The 16821-nt window shown below is 45.1% G+C and overlaps 1 protein-coding gene and 1 pseudogene across 1 annotated transcript in view; one reads left to right on the top strand and one right to left on the bottom strand.

The window, feature by feature from the left end:
* Positions 1 to 14302, bottom strand: part of FAM186A (family with sequence similarity 186 member A) — a 47580-nt gene extending 33278 nt beyond the window's left edge. The window contains exon 1 of the mRNA XM_030816434.1: positions 13973 to 14302. Within this exon, the coding sequence (XP_030672294.1) occupies positions 13973 to 14164 (192 nt within the window). The 5' untranslated portion in view covers positions 14165 to 14302. The remainder of the gene's footprint in view (positions 1 to 13972) is intronic.
* LOC100592677 lies at positions 1613 to 2089 on the top strand (annotated as a pseudogene).
* Positions 14303 to 16821: the final 2519 nt, after the last annotated feature.

Raw genomic sequence — 16821 nt, 5'->3', positions numbered from 1 at the left:
GCATTTGGAAATTTGTGAAATCATTTTTGGTTGTCATAATAATTGTGAGGGTGGACTACTGGCATATAGTAGAGGGTACTAAGGAATGCTAGCCCACCCTACAGTGCAGTGGACAGTATCACACAGTGAAGAACTGTCTCAAATCCTGTGTGACTTTTGAATGTCTCACCGGAATTCATGTAGGAAAAAAAAATCTGTTTATAATTATCCAAGCCTTAAACCAAACTCCTTTTAAAATATAAACACAAGGCTGGGCGCGCTGGCTCACGCCTGTAATCCCAGCACTTTGGGAGGCTGAGGAGGGCAGATCTCGAGGTCAGGAGATCGAGCCCATCCTGGCCAACACGGTGAAACCCTGTCTCTCCTAAAAAAAATACAAAAAATTAGCCAGGCGTGGTGGCGGGCGCCTGTAGTCCCAGCTACTCGGGAGGCTGAGGCAGGAGAATGGCGTGAACCCGGAAGGTGGAGCTTGCAGTGAGCTGAGATTGCACCACTGCACTCCAGCCTAGGCAACAGAGCGAGACGCTGTCTAAAAATAAATAAATAAATAAATAAAAATAAAAATAAAATAAAATATAAACACAGACCAAGAACAGTGTCTCACGCCTGTAATCCAAGTGCTTTGGGAGACCAAAATGGGAGGATCTCTGGAGGCCATGCATTCAAGACCAGCCAGGGTGACAAAGTGAGATCCTGCCTCTAAAAAAAAAATTTTTTTTTGGCCAGGCATGGTGGCTCATGCCTGTAATCCCAGCACTCTGGGAGGCTGAGGTGGGTGGATCACCTGAGGTCAGGAGTTCGAGACCAGCCTGGCCAACATGGTGAAACCCCGTCTCTACTAAAAATACAAAAAATAGCCAGGCATTGTGGTGGATGCCTATAATTCCAGCTACTCTGGAAGCTGAGGCAGGAGAATGTCTTGAACCCAGGAGGTAAAGGTTGCAGTGAGCCCAGATCGTGCCATTGCACTCCAGCCTGGGCAACAAGAGTGAAACTCCGTCTCAAAAAAAAAAAAAAATTAACACAAAGTGTTTTTTTGCCCAGTTTAATGATACACTGCAATTTCCAGGAATACAAATATTATGTAAATCAATTTAAAAAATTCTTTAAAATTTCTCCAAGAAAATTTCACCATTCTGGAACACCACAGTACCAACAGTTATGCACTAGTGATAATAGTATTTAGTGCCAGTACAATAAAGCTGAATTTGTATCAGCCTCCATTTGTATCTTTCATATTTATTTTAATTTTTCATATAGATGCAAGCCTCTGTCTACTTCTAGTGAAGTTTGACCTAAGATTTACACCCTGAAATGCATGTCATTATAAATTGCTTTCCTTTTACTTATTCTCACACATATTAATTTTTAAAGTATAGGTAGTTTATCTGTGAATATCATTTTGGAGGAATAAAGAGAATGTTAAAAATATTTTTTAAAGGCACAGTAAATCTGACAGTAAAGAACCACTGGTTCACCCCTTCCAACTTTATTATTCTTTCATTTTGGCTTCAGACAAACTGAACTTTCTCTACAGTCCTTATAATAAGAGTAAGAAGAGTGTGTAGTGCTCTTCCCTTTTGCGGCCATCTCCGAAGCCGGGGTGGCCAAAATGAAGTTCAATCCCTTTGTGACTTCTGACCGAAGCAAGAATCATAAAAGGCATTTCAATGCACCTTCCCACATTCGCAGGAAGATTATGTCTTCCCCTCTTTCCAAAGAGCTGAGACAGAAGTACAACATGTGATCCATGCCCATCTGAAAGAATGATGAAGTTCAGGTTGTATGAGGACACTATAAAGGTCAGCAAATAGGCAAAGTAGTCCAGGTTTACAGGAAGAAATATATTATCTACATTGAACGGGTGCAACGGGAAAAGGCTAATGGCACAACTGTCCATGTGGGCCCTCGCCCCAGCAAGGTGGTTATCACTAGGCTAAAACTGGATGAAGACCCCAAAAAGATCCTTGAACAGAAAGCCAAATCTTGCCAAGTAGGAAAGGAAAAGAGCAAATACAAGGAAGAAACAATTGAGAAGATGTAGGAATAAAGTAATCTTATATACAAGCTTTGATTAAAACTTGAAACAAAAAAAAAGCGTAAGATTTGGATTTTGCCAAGCAAATCATCATGCAAAATGAGTATTCTGATGTTAGGTGTATTTGCTGTTACAGCAAATAATAATTTAAGTCAGGAACACAGGTGAGCCAAGGCAAAGTTTGCTAAGCCAAATGATGAAGAATAACATTACAAGCTAATACATAGCACAATGAACAAGGAAAAGATACTACCAACTCCTCATAAATTCTCCCAGAAAAGTGAAGAGGAAGAAACACTCCCCAACTCATCCTTTGAAGCCAACGTATATCGAAACCAGACAAAGGCACTACAAAATAAGAAAACTAAATACAAACATGTCTGATGAATATTGATACAGAAAACCTTAGCAAAATACTAGCGAACAGAATTCAACAGCACGTTAAAAGGATTATACACCATGATCAAGTAGATTTATTTCTGGAATGCAAGGACGGTTAAATATATGTAAATCAATCAATGCAATGTGCCAAATTAACAGAATGACCAAAAAAAAAAAAAAAACACATGTGATCATCACAATTGATGCAGAAAAAGCATTTGACAAAATTTAACACCCTTTCATTATTAAAAAAAAAAAAATACACAAGAGGCTGGGCACAGTAGCTCATGCCTCTAATGCCAGCACTTTGAGAGGCCAAGGCAGAAGTTTCACTTGTGTCCAGGAGTTCGAGACCAGCCTGAGCAACATGGTGAAACCCTGGCTCTACAAGAAATAAAAAATATCAGCCAGGTATGGTGGTGTGTGCTTATAGTTACAGCTAGTCAGGAGGCCGAGGTGGGAGGATGGCTTGAACCTGGGAGGTCAAGGCTGCAGTGAGCCATGATTATGCCACTGCACTCCAGCCTTGGTGACAGAGTGAGCCCGTGTCTTAACACAAACAAAAAACACAAACGAAAGAAACTAGAAATAGAAGAAAACTTCTTCAACATAATAAAGGCCATATACGAAAAACCCACAGGTTGTAATATACTCAATAGTGAAAGACTGAAAGCTTTTCCTCCAAGATTAGGAACAAGGCAAGGATGCCCACTTTCACCATCTATCTAACCTGGTATTGGAAGTCCTAGACAATTAGGCAAGAAAAAAGAAATAAAGGCTGGGCATGGTGGCTCACGCCTGTAACCCCAGCACTTTGGAAGGCCAAGGTGGGCGGATCACAAGGTCAGGAGATCGAGACCATCCTGGCTAACACAGTGAAACCCCTTCTCTACTAAAAATACAAAAAAATAGCCAGGCATGGTGGCGGGCACCTGTAGTCCCAGCTACTCGGGAGGCTGAGGCAGGAGAATGGCATGAACCCAGGAGGCGGAGTTTGCAGTGAGCCGAGATCACACCACTGCACTCCAGCCTGAGAGACAGAGCGAGACTCCATCTCAAAAAAAAAAAAAAAAAAAAAAAAAGAAGTCAAACTCATAGAAGCAGAGAGTGTAGAACTGGTTAGCAGAGGCTGGGGATGGGCAGATTGTGGAGATGTTAGTCAAAGGATACAATTTTTCAGTTAGACAGGAGAAATAAGTTCAAGAGATGTATTATACATCATGGTAACTATAGTTAATAACAATACATTTTATACTTGAAGATTGCTGAGAGGAGATATTAAGTGTTCTCACCACAAAAAGAAATGTGAAGTGGCCAGGCACGGTGGCTTACGCCTGTAATCCCAGCACTGTGGGAGGCCAAGGTGGGTGGATCACCTGAGGTCAGGAGATCAAGATCAGCCTGGCCAACATGGCAAAACCCTGTCTCTACTAAAAATACAATTAGCCAGACGTGGTGGTGCCCACCTGTAATCCCAGCTATAGGGAGGCAGGAGAATCGCTTGAACCTGGGAGGTGGAGGTTGCAGTGAGCCGAGATCATGCCATTGCACTCCAGCCTGAGAGACAGAGTGAGATCCTGTCTCGAAAAACAAACAAACAAACAAAGAAACAAACGAAAAAGATATGTGAGGAAATGCATATGCATTAAGTAGTTGGATCTAGCCATTCCACAATGTAAAAATATATCAAAACATACCGTTGTACACCACACATAAACAGTTTTGGTCAACTCAATATAGAAAAAGAACATTTTGGCCGGGAGCGGTGGCTCATGCCTGTAATCCCAGCACTTTGGGAGGCTGAGGCAGACAGATTACTTAATGTCAGGAGTTCGAGACCAGCCTGGCCAACACGGTGAAACCCCGTCTCTACTAAAAATACAAAAATTAGCCAGGTGTGGTGGCAGGTGCCTGTAGTCCCAGCTACTCGGGAGACTGAGGCAGCAGAATCACTTGAACCGGGCTGCAGTGAGCCGAGATTGCGCCACTGTACTCCAGCCTGGGTGACAGAGTGAGACTCCATCTCAATAAAAAAGAAAGAAAGAAAAAGAACATTAATGAAATATGGCTATGTACAACGATGTGTGTCAATCACATGAACTTAGAATGAAGCAAAAGAAGCCAGACATTAGTGAATACGTATCAAGCGATTCCACTTATCAGGCAGAACTGACCTACGGTGTTAAAAGTCACAATAGTGGTTGTTTTGTGAGGAACCAGAGGCTTCTGTGATTCTTTGAGATAATTCTTTGAGCTTTTCACTTTTGAATTTTCATTCATATATACTCTAATTTTTTTAAGTTAACAAAAAGAATTCAACTAGGCCCATGTGGTGGCTTACACCTGTAATCCCAGCACTTTGGAAGGCTGAGGTGGGCAGATCACCTGGGTTTGGGAGTTTGAGACCAGCTTGGCCAACACTGTAAAACCATCTCTGCTAAAAATACAAAAAGTATCCAGGCACGATGGTGTGCGACTGTAATCCCGGCTACTTGGGAGGCTGAGGCAAGAGAATAGCGTGAACCCAGTTGGGGGGTGGGGGGGGTTAGGGAGAGGTTGCAGTGAGCCGAGATCGTGCCACTGCACTCCAGCCTGGGCAGCAGAATGAGACTCTGTCTCAAAAAACAAACAAACAAAAAAATTCAACTTATGATTTCATCCCAGATGGATATTGGAAAAAACTTTCAGTTTTTTTTTTCTATTCTATTTTTTTCTATTCAGCAAAACAGTTATCAACTTATCAACACAGAAGACTTCCATGATTAGACCAAATGTGGGGTCGGAGGAGCAGATTCTCCCCGCCACCAAGCAGGGAACCATTTCTGCAATGGGCATCAGATGGGTGTCTTTTATTTCAATTCAGACACTATCTACCTAGATATAGTATCAGATCCCATAGGTCGGAGCCTCAGTCCCCAAAACTGCCCCCCACGCAGACACCAGTCACAAATCCAGGCCTCCAGAACTTCTGACCAATCAGCTTCAAGTTGGGGTTCCTAAGACCCCCTCTTTTGGTTGGATTAATTTGCTGGAGCAGCTCACAGAACTGGTTTATTGAAGAGATGCTAGGGCAAGGTGTTGCGGAAAGGAAATGGAGCTTCTGAAGCAGCTACCTTGTCTCTGTTGTATACCTGCGGTTCATCATCTGGTGCCAGGAAAATTTAGGACACGAATACACACTAGGAGTTTAGGAGTGGAGGTTTAATAGGCAGAAGAAAAGAGAAAGAAAACCAGCACTCTCAATAAAGAGAGGGAGATCTTCCCAGAGGAAAACACCGGCTGGTAGTGGATGTGCTAGATTTTATAGTCTGGCTTGAGGAGCTGGTGTCTGATTTACGTAAGGCTCACAGATTGGTTCAATCAGATATGACGTTTACATAGCGCATATGGAAGGCTGGTTGCTTCACCCTAATATTACTATGCAAATGAACTCTCCTTGGCCGGCACCACCTTGTCTCCTCCTTACTGTACACAAGGCTGGCAGAGAAGGAAAGATGGAACCGCCCTGTTGAACATGTCTAGTCCCTAGTTTCTGCTGGCATTCACCCCTGCAAGCTCCCAGCTTGCTGGTCTGTCTCTGCAGCTCGACTTTACAGGCTGCTCTTTGTTAGAAAATGATTTGGGGCTGCTGTTCATTAAAAAGAAAAGCCTTACCAAGGACTCCCATACCCTCACTATCTGCCCAAGTGATTTCTTCTTAACTCCTGTATCACTTTCATTTTCTCTCTGGGCACACCACTCTCCAGGAACCTCCCATGTGTTCAACTCTCTGTAAGCTCTCCAAACCCTGTCTTTTGGGTTTGTATGGAGGTTTGATTACATAGGAATGGTTGATTAAACCATTGGCCATAGCTAAGCAGCTTGACCTTCAGCGGCTTTCCCCACCCCTGAAGGTTGGAGGGTGGGGTTGAAAGTCCCAACCCTCTAATCAGGCCTTTGTCTTTCTAATGACCAGTCCCATCCTGAAGCTAGCTGTCAATCATTAGCATACAAAAAGACATCACTTTGGAGATTCCAAAGATTTTAAGAATTGTTATATTTCACAATATCCCAATGGAATAACACGGTCAAGATTTATCCTCTCAGCCGGGCGCAGTGGCTCACACCTGTAATTGCACACTTTGGGAGGCAGAGGCGGGAGGATCCCCTGAGGTCAGGAGTTCAAGACTAGCCTGGGCAACACAGTGAAACCCCGTCTCTACTAAAAATACAAAATTTAGCCAGGCATGGTGGCACGTGCCCATAATTCCAGCTACATGGGAGGCTGAAGCAGGAGAATCGCTTGAACCTGGGAGGCGGAGGTTGTGGTGAGAATGCGCCATTGCACTCCAGCATGGGCAACAAGAGCGAAACTCCGTCTCAAAAAAAAAAAAAAAAAAAAAAAAGATGTACCTCTCATCCTGTCAACTAAGTGACAGTTGACAGTTACCTAAAAGGATTAATGAGAACAATTCACAGACCTCACCTAGGAAGGGGCAATAGTTTCTCCCTAGGAAAAATTAATTTCTTAAAATACAGTGCCTGGGCACAGTGGCTCATGCCTGTAATCTTAGCACTCTGGGAGGTCGAAGCGAGCAGATCACTTGAGATCAGGTGGCCAACATGGAGAAACTCCATTTCTACCAAAAATACAAAAATTAGCTGGGCGTGGTGCATGCCTGAGGTCCCAGCTACTCCAAAGGCTGAGGTGGGAGGATCACTTGAGCCTGGGAGGCGTAGCGACACTACACTCCAGCCTGGGCGACAGCAGAGGGAGACTCTGTCATTAAAAAAAAAAAAAAAATCAGCTGTGATGACTCATGCCTGTGATCTCAGCATTTTGGGAGGCTGAGATGGGAGGAATGCTTGACTTCAAGAGTTCAAGACTAGCTTGAGCAAAATAACAAGACCTTATCTCTACTAAAAATAAAAAAATAGGCTGGGCACTGTGGCTCACTCCTGTAATCCCAGCACTTTGGGAGGCCGAGGTGGGTGGATCACCTGAGGTTGGGAGTTCGAGACCAGCCTGACCAACATGGAGAAACCCCGTCTCTACTAAAAATACAAAATTAGCCGGGCATGGTGGTGCATGCCTGTAATTCCAGCTACTTGGGAGGCTGAGGCAGTAGAATTGCTTGAACCTGGGAGCTGGAGGTTGCAGTGAGCTGAGATTGTGACATTGCACTCCAGCCTGGGCAACAAGAGTGAAACTCCATCTCAAAAAAAGAAACTTCGTTGGGCCAGATGGTTTTGCAGGTAAATTCTACCCAACTGGCGAGTTGATGTACTCCTGAGATAGAAGACTGAAGCTGTATTGCTGGCCTTCCCAGATGAAAGCAAACTACTTCTGGTGGGCCTTATTGACAGATTGGAAGAAATAATCATAGTGGCATACCAGGAACCAGGGAATGTGTTAATTTGTTCAAGCAATGAAACCACATCTGGTACAGAAGCTGTGACTGGAGTTAGTACCTAGTTAAGCTTACAATAATCCACTGTCGTTCTCCAAAATCCATCTGTATTCTTTACAGGCCAAACAGGAAAGTTGAATGAGGATATGGTTGAAATCACCACTAAGGAATCTTTGAAGTCCTTGATGATGGCACTAATTCCTCCAGGAATGGGATATTTGTTTTATTTTTACTGTTTTCCTAGGTAGAGGCACCAGTGGCTCCTATTTGGCCTTTCCCACCATAGTAGCCCTCACTCCACAAGTAAGGGAGTCACTGTGGGGATTCTGCCAGCTGCAGAGTATGTATATTCCAATTATACATTTTGGAACTTGTGAAATAACCACAGGATGGGTTTGGGGACATACTAGGTTCACTGTGAGATGGGCCTGAGCTAAAGCTCTTTTGATTAATGGGTAGACCACAATAGCATTTTGGATCTCCTGGAATTAATGTCAGCTCAGAGCCAGTGTCCAGCAGTCCCCCAAAATGTCTGATTATTTCCTTTTTCCTAATGCACACTCTGGTACAAGGTCATAGGTCCCCTTGGGGAAGGTCAGGAGAAAAAGTAATAGTATAAAGGTAGACCCAGGGTCCTTCTTCAAGGGAACTTGAGGTCCTGTTCACTCAGGGAGCTCTGAGTCTGTCAACTGGCTCAAATTTGGGAATTGACTGATTGACTCTGACTCTGTTTTCATGGTTCATGATTCAGGTATTTATGTTCATTCGACCTAGGAATTTCCTACTTGTTCAGATTAAGTAAGAATTTAGTAGGCCTCCTATCTATTCATTTCTGGGAACACAATGATCAACTAGCCAATGCCATAGGTCAGTACGAGTCAGACTATTTTGATTGCTGCTTTGATGCTGCTGTCCATTACAGTAATCATATCCACCTTGCCTTTGGTGGTTGGGTGCCACTACTGGGTCCCAGTTAGGTTTACAAATTCAGTGACTACAGTTCCCACTGTTAAGGTCTGAACTCTAGAGAAGAGTGATCACAGAGCTCTTCAAGGATGCTGGGGTTTCCTTCACTATATTTTTTCTCATACTAGTGGTGAAAGGGCCCAGCACAGTGGCACATGTCTATAATCCCAGCATTTTGGGAGGCTGAGGCAGCCACCACCCCTGGGTAATTGTTGTATGTTTTGTAGAAACAGGGTCTCGCCATGTTGCCTAGGGTGGTCTCAAACTCCTTAGCTCAAGCAGTCCTCCCACTTTGGACTCCCAAAGTGCTAGGATTACAGCCATGAGCTACCATGCCCTGCCTCCTTTTTTTTTTTTTTTGAGATGGAGTCTTGCTCCATCGCCCAGGTTGGAGTGTAGTGGTGCAATCGCAGCTCACTGCAACCTCCGCCCCCCAGGTTCAAGCAATTTTCCTGCCTCAGCCTCCTGGGTAGCTGGGATTACAGATGCCTGCTACTATACCTGGCTGATTTTTGGATTAGTAGAGTTGGGGTTTCACCATGTTGGCCAGGCTGGTCTCAAACTCCTGACCTCGGGTGGTCTGATCCACCCTTGGCCTCCCAAAGTGCTGGGATTACAAGCATGAGCCACCATGCCAGGCCTTATTTTATTTCTTAATTTAATTTTTTACTTTTATATATATTTTTTGAGACAGTCTCGCTGTCACCCAGGCTGGAGTGCAGTGGCGCAATCTTGGCTCACTGCAACCTCCACCTCCCAGGTTCAAGCAATTCTCCTGCCTCAGCCTTCCGAGTAGCTGGGACTACAGGTACCCGCCACCATGCCTGGCTAATTTTTGTATTTTTAGTAGATATGGGGTTTTACCATATTGGCCAGGCTGGTTTCAAACTCCTGACCTTGTGATCCGCCTGCCTCAGCCTCCCAAAGTGCTGGGATTACAGGCGTGAGCCACCACGCCTGGCCTATTTTATTTTTTTGAGACAGTCTCACTGTCTCCAGTCACCTAGGCTGGAGCGCAGTGGCTCGATCTTGGCTCACTGCAGCCTCTGCCTCCTAGGCAGATTCTCATGCCTCGGCCTCCCAGGTAGCTGGGATTACAGGCCTGGGCAACTGCGCCTGGCCTAGTAGTTTATTTTTTAAAGTGAACATTTACTACCTTTAGACTTAGCCATTCCAAGCTTAGGTATTTATTCCAGAGAAATGAGAGCATATATCTGTATAATGACTTGTACATGAATGTTTATAGCAGCTTATTTGTAATAACCCAAAACCAGAAACAGCCCATGCCATGCCATGCCATGGAAAAACACTCAACAATAAAAAGGAATCAACTATTCATATATGCAAAAGTGTGGATGAATCTCAAAATAATTATGCTAAGTGAAAGATATGAGGCAGAAGAAAGTAGATACTGTATGGCTCCACTTATATAAAATCTAAAATATGCAAACTAATATACAGTGACAAGCAGATTGGTGGTTAGCTGGGGATTGAGGTGGGGGGCAGGGAACAGCATGTGGGAGGGATTATAAAGCGGCATGAAAAACTTTTGGGGGAAATGGGCAAAATCATTATGTCGGTGTGGTGAAGGTTTCACAGGTTTGTTAGTTTGTTTGTTTGTTTTGAGACGGAGTCTCCCTCTGTCGCCCAGGCTGCAGTGCAGTGGCACGATCTCGGCTCACTGCAAGCTCCGCCTCCCGGGTTCACGCCATTCTCCTGCCTCAGCCTCCCGAGTAGCCGGGACTACAGGCGCCCGCCACCACGCCCGGCTAATTTTTTGTATTTTTAGTAGAGACGGGGTTTCACCGTGTTAGCCAGGATGGTCTCGATCTCCTGACCTCGTGATCCGCCTGCCTCGCCTCCAAAGTGCTGGGATTACAGGCGTGAGCCACCGCTCCTGGCTCGATACTTAAGGACTTCTAAAATGTACATTTTGGCTGGGCGCGGTGGCTCACTTTATGTGATCCTAGCACTTTTCGAGGCCGAGGCGGGCGGATCACCTGAGGTCAGGAGTTCAAGACCAGCCTGGCCAACACGATGAAACCTTCACTTTCAACATGGTGAAACCCTGTCTCTACTAAAATACAAAAATCAACCGGGCATGATGGCGGGTGCCTGTTGTCTAGTCTCAGCTGCTCCGGAGGCTGAGGGAGGAGAATTGCTTGAGCCTGGGAGGCAGAGGTTGCAGTGATCCGAGGTGGCGCCATTGCACTCCAGCCTGGATGACAGAGCGAGACTCCATCTCAAAAAAAAAAAAAAAAAAAAAAGTGTATTTTAGGCCAGGCGTGGTGGCTCAAGCCTGTAATCTTAGCACTCTGGGAGGCTGAGGCAGGCAGATTGCTTTAGCTCAGGAGTCCAAAACCAGCCTGGGCAACATGGTGAAACCCCATTTATACAAAAAATACAAACATTCGCTGGACGGGGTGGTGTGTGTGCCTGTAGTCTCAGCTACTTGGGAGGCTGAGGTGGGAGGACGGCTTGAGCCCCGGAGGCAGAGGTTGCATACATTTTATTGTATGCTAACTGTACCTCAATAAAGCTATTAAAAGCAAACACTGTGTTATTGTTGCTAGTTGCCAGAAGTTGGAACAGGAGAAAGTCTGTGTGAAGAGTGGAAACTTATCGATATTTAGCACTCTTTTTTTTCTGTGAGGCAGAGTCTTGCTCTGTCACCCAGGCTGGAGTGCATTGGCATGATCTCGGCTGGCTGCAACCTCCGCCTTTCAGGCTCAAGTGATTCTCTTGCCTCAGCCTCCTGAGTAGCTGGGACTACAGGCAGGAGCCACCACACCCGGCTAATTTTTTGTATTTTTAGTAGAGACAGGGTTTCACCATATTGGCCAGTGGGTCTTGAAATCCTGAGCTCCAGTGATCTGCCTGCCTCTGCCTCCCAAGATGCTAGGATTGCAGGCATGAGCTACTACCCCTGGCCGAGCACTCTGTTTTTTTATTTTTTGTTTTTAAAAAGAATATATAAAATGGGCTGGGCGCGGTGGCTCATGCCTGTAATCTCAGCACTTTGGGAGGGGGGCGGATCACGAGGTCAGGAGATCAAGACCATCCTGGCTAACATGGTGAAACCCTGTCTCTACTAAAAATACAAGAACAATTAGCCAGGTGTGGTGGCCGGTGCCTGTAGTCCCAGCTACTTGGGAGGCTGAGGCAGGAGAATCGCTTGAACCTAGGAGGTGGAGGTTGCAGTGAGCCGAGATGGCGACACTGCACTCTGGCCTTGGCGACAGAGCAAGACTTGGTCACAAAGAAAAAAAAAATATATATATATATATGTATATATGTATATATTAGTTGGGTGTGGTGGTGCATGCCTGTAATCCCAGCTACTCGGGAGGCTGAGGCAGAAGAATCACTTGAACCCAGAAGATGGAGGTTGCAGTGAGCCGAGATCGTGCCACTGCACTCAGCCTGAACAATAGCATGAGAGTCTGCCTCAAAAAAAAAATCTATCTATCTATCTATCTATCTATCTATCTATCTATCTATCATCTGCCTACCTAGCTATGGAGAGAGAGAGACAGAGGTCTTACTATGTTGCCCAGACTGGTCTTGAACTCCAGGGCTCAAGCGATCCTCCTGTCTTGGCCTCCAAAGTGCTGGGATTACAGGAGTGAGCCACTGTGCCTGGCTAATACTCTTTTCTTTTTTTTTTTTGAGATAGAGTCTCCCTCTGTCACCAGACTGGAATGTAGTGGCACAATCTATAGCTCACTGTAACCTCGAATTCCTGGTCTCAAGGGACCTTCCCGAGTAGCTGGGACTGCAAGTGCATACCACCACTTCCCGGCTAATTTTTAAATTTTTTGTAGAGACAGGGTCTTGCTTTGTTGCCTGGGATGGTCTCAAACTCCTGGGCTCAAGTGAGCCTCTCACCTTGACCTCCCAAAGTGCTGAGATTACAGGCATGAGCCACTGTGACCAGTTTAGCTTTCCTTAAACATAGGAAAGAACTCCCCCTTAATCAATTTCATCAAACATGACTGATTTTTGTTTGTTTGTTTGTTTTTGAGATAGGGTCTCGCTATGTCACCCATGCTGAGTGGGGTGCAGTAGTGCAAGCATGGTGCTCACTGCAGTCTCCTGGGTTCAGGGGATCCTCTGGCCTCCCAAGGAGCTGGGACTACAGGCTTGAGCCAACATGCCTGGCTAACTTTTTCATTTTTAGTAGACAGGAGGTCTCCTTATGTTGGCCAAGCTGGTCTAGAACTCCTGGGTTCAAGAGATCCTCCTGCCTTGGCCTCCCAAAGCATTGGGATTACAGGCCTGAGTCTTTGTGCCTGTCCTGATTTTGTTGTACTTCAAGAGAATAAAATGCAGTATAACCTTGTTTGGGGGTCTATTAGATTCTTATGTATGTATTTATTTATTTATTTATTTTTCTAAAAACATAGATGGGGTCTCACTATGTTGACCAGGCTGGTCTCTAACTCCTGGCCTCAAGGGATCCTCCCATCTCAGCCTCCCAACGTGTTGGGATTACAGGCATAAGCCACTGCACCTGGCTGACATTATGTAAACACTCTTCTTCTCCTTGAATTTCTCCTAATTTCTCCTTGAAGTGTACAGGGAAAATAAAAGGAGCTAGAATTCAAAGCAATCTAAATTCTATCTGGTTAATAGCTGTTTGATAAAACCTCCATAGGGAACAAACGAAAACTTTTTTTTTTTGAGACGGAGTTTCGCTCTTGTTGCCCAGGCTGGAGTGCAATGGTGCAATCTTGGCTCACCACAACCTCCGCCTCCCTGGTTCAAGCAATTCTCCTCCCTCAGCCTCCTGAGTAGCTGGGATTACAGGCAAGTGCAATCATGCCCAGCTAACTTTTTGTATTTTTAGTAGAGACGGTGGTTTCTCCATGTTGGTCAGGCTGGTCTTGGACTCCCGACTCAGTGATCCGCTCGCCTCGGCCTCCCGAAGTGCTGGGATTACAGGCGTGAGCCACCATGCCCGGCTTGATTTATTTTTTTAAATAGCTTTATTAAACCTGATATAAAGAGATTAATGTCAAATTGGAGCTTGTTATATCCACAGTCAGTGTCAGATGAAATTGTCATTCAAAGTCAAAGCTACCCTCAATACAGTCAACTATCATGAAAGTGGTTTCTAAAATAAACAAAAATGTAGTTGGTCACAGAAAGTTTAAAAAGAAAATTGCAGTCTGTAAACTTTGGATTCACTACCTACCTCTCTGGCTCGATGGAGCTGTGCGCGCTCAATCCTAGAGATGATATCCTTTACCGAGAATGGGATCTCAAGGTTAGGGAGCATCAAAGGACTAAGGACATTTTGGGGCTCTCTTCTGATGATGGTGGAATCCTTGATGCATTTTTCTGATTCAGGATCATTGTCTATCTCATGTTTCATTTTGAAAAACATTTTGAAAAGGTGGGTGATTTCCTTTTATTTCTTCTTTTTCACAGAATCTACAAAAATGCTAATAAGGATATCCAGTAGGAAGCTAGGAGAGGTCTTTCCTGATCCCAGAAGTTGTGGCATAGTCTGCTACTGATTGGTGGCTACCATGATATTCCCATCCTGTTGATGTCACAATAGACCCACTGTGAGATTATCACTGATCAAACATGTAAAGAATGCTGTGTGCAGAGAACTGGTCATTCTATATGCTGCCATGGTAGAAGGGTGAGGGGGGAAGGAGTGTAGGAAATAATAGACAACAGGAATGCTAAAATAAATAGAAGATATAGCCCTGCTTAAATACGCTTAAAATCTAGATGTGTTGGCCGGGTGCAGTGGCTCATGCTTGTAATCCCAGCACTTTGGGAGGCCGAGGCAGGTGGATCACCAGAGGTCAGAGTTTGAGACCAGCCTGACCAACATGGAGAAACCCCGTCTCTACTAAAAAAAAATACAAAATTAGCCGGGTGAGGTGGCACATGCCTGTAGTCCCGGCTACTCGGGAGGCTGAGGCAGGAGAATCACTTGAACCCAGGAGGTGGAGGTTGTGGTGAGCCGAGATCGCATCATTGCACTCCAGCCTGGGCAATAAGAGTGAAACTGTCTCAAAAAAAAAAAAAAAAAAAAAAAAATCTAGGTGTGTCAAATATAACTCCTGGTTCTTCTCTCTTCCTGGGGTTTTGCTTAAGTATTTTTAAGCCTGTAATGGAATAAGGGTTACAACTACTTCCTCAGCTGCCCCTTAACTTTTCCTAGACATGCAGTAACTTGGATGATATCATTTGGATGAAGTAACTTGGATGATATCATTTGGATGAGGATCGCACTCTGCACTGCTTACTCTTTTTTCTTTTCTTTTCTTTTTTTTCCTTGTTTTCAAGACAGAGTCTCACTTTGTTACCCAGGCTGGAGTGCAGTGGCATGATCTTGGTTCACAGCAACCTCTGCCTCCCAGGTTCAAGAGATTCTTGTGCCTCAGCCTCCCTGAGTAGCTGGAATTACAGGTGCGTGCCACCACGCCTGGCTAATTTTTGTTTAGTATTTGCTTCTGTTTTTTTTAATAATAAAAAAGCATTAGAGAAGGTTGAAGTCCTCTTTGATGTCCCCCACCCCCGGTTCCTTCCTTCCCTACTGTCCCATTCCAGAGGAAATGACAATCATGAAGTTTACATATTTGTGTCTAGTCTATTTTTACATAGTTTTACTACAGGTGTCTCTTTCTTTCTTTCTTTCTTTCTTTCTTCTTTCTTTCTTTCTCTTTCTTCCCTTTCTTTCTTTCTTTCTTTCTCTTTTCTTTTCTTTCTTTCTTTCTTTTTTTTTTTTTTTGAGACAGAATCTCACTCTGTTTTCCAGGCTGGAGTGTAGTAGTGCCATCTCAGCTGACTGTAACCTCTGCCTCCCAGGTTCAAACAATTCTCCTACCTCAGCCTCCTGAGTAGCTGGGATTACAGGCGTGTGCCATCACACCTGGCTAATTTTTTTTTTTTTTTTGAGACCGAGTCTCGCCTGTGGCCCAGGCTGGAGTGCAGTGGCGCCATCTCGGCTCACTGCAAGCTCCGCCTCCCAGGTTTGTGCCATTCTCCTGCCTCAGCCTCCTGAGTAGCTGGGACTACAGGCACCTGCCACCACACCAGGCTAGTTTTTTGTATTTTTTAGTAGAGACGGGGTTTCACTGCGTTAGCCAAGATGGTCTCGATCTCCTGACCTCGTGATCCGCCCGCCTTGGCCTCCCAAAGTGCTGAGATTACAGGCGTGAGCCACTGTGCTCTGCCTACACCTGGCTAATTTTTTATATTTTTGGTAGATATGGGGTTCCACTGTGTTGGCCAGGCTGGTCTCAAACTCCTCAAGTGATTCACTCACCTCGGCCTCCCAAAGTTTAGTTGTCAACTAAACTAATTTTGCATTATCGCTTTTTCTCTCACTTGTATCTTCTATGCAGCATGGAATTCATCAATCAGCAACTAGACATGAAGGCTTTTCTTTGAGACGAAATCTCACTCTGTCGCCCAGGCTGGAGTGCAGTGGCACGATCTAGGCTCACTGCAAGCTCCGCCTCCCAGCTTCATGCCATTTTCCTGCCTCAGGCTCCTGAGTAGCTGGGACTACAGGCGCCCACCACCATGCTTGGCTAATTTTTTGTATTTTTTAGTAGAGACGGAGTTTTACCGTGTTTGCCAGGACGGTCTCGATCTCCTGACCTCGTGGTCCGCCCTCTTCGGCCTCCCAAAGTGCTGGGATTACAGCCATGAGCCACCGCGCCCAGCCACGAAGGCTTCTTAAAGTCATTTTTTTTTTTTTTTTTTTTTTTTTTTTTTTTTTTTTTTTTTTTGAAATCTGCTTCGCCGGCGGGTGCGTGCCACCCCTCCTGCAGCTCCCCCCCCCCCCCCCCCCCCCCAACGGACCAGGCCCCCCCCCCGCTTTTTTTTTTTTTTTTTTTAGCGGTTCACCGGCTCATCCCCCTGTCCCCCCCCCCCCAAAGTCTAAGTCAATTTTTAAATCCTGCTTCCGGCCGGGTGCGGTGGCTCACGCCTGTAATCCCAGCACTCTGGGAGGCCGAGGCGGGCGGATCACGAGGTCAGGACATCGAGACCATCCTGGCTAACACAGTGAAACCC

The sequence above is a fragment of the Nomascus leucogenys genome, chromosome 8 (assembly GCF_006542625.1).
Source record: "Nomascus leucogenys isolate Asia chromosome 8, Asia_NLE_v1, whole genome shotgun sequence".
Lineage (NCBI taxonomy): Eukaryota > Metazoa > Chordata > Mammalia > Primates > Hylobatidae > Nomascus > Nomascus leucogenys.
The sequence above is the reverse complement of the archived record's forward strand: the minus strand, read 5'-3'. Positions and strand labels throughout refer to the sequence as shown.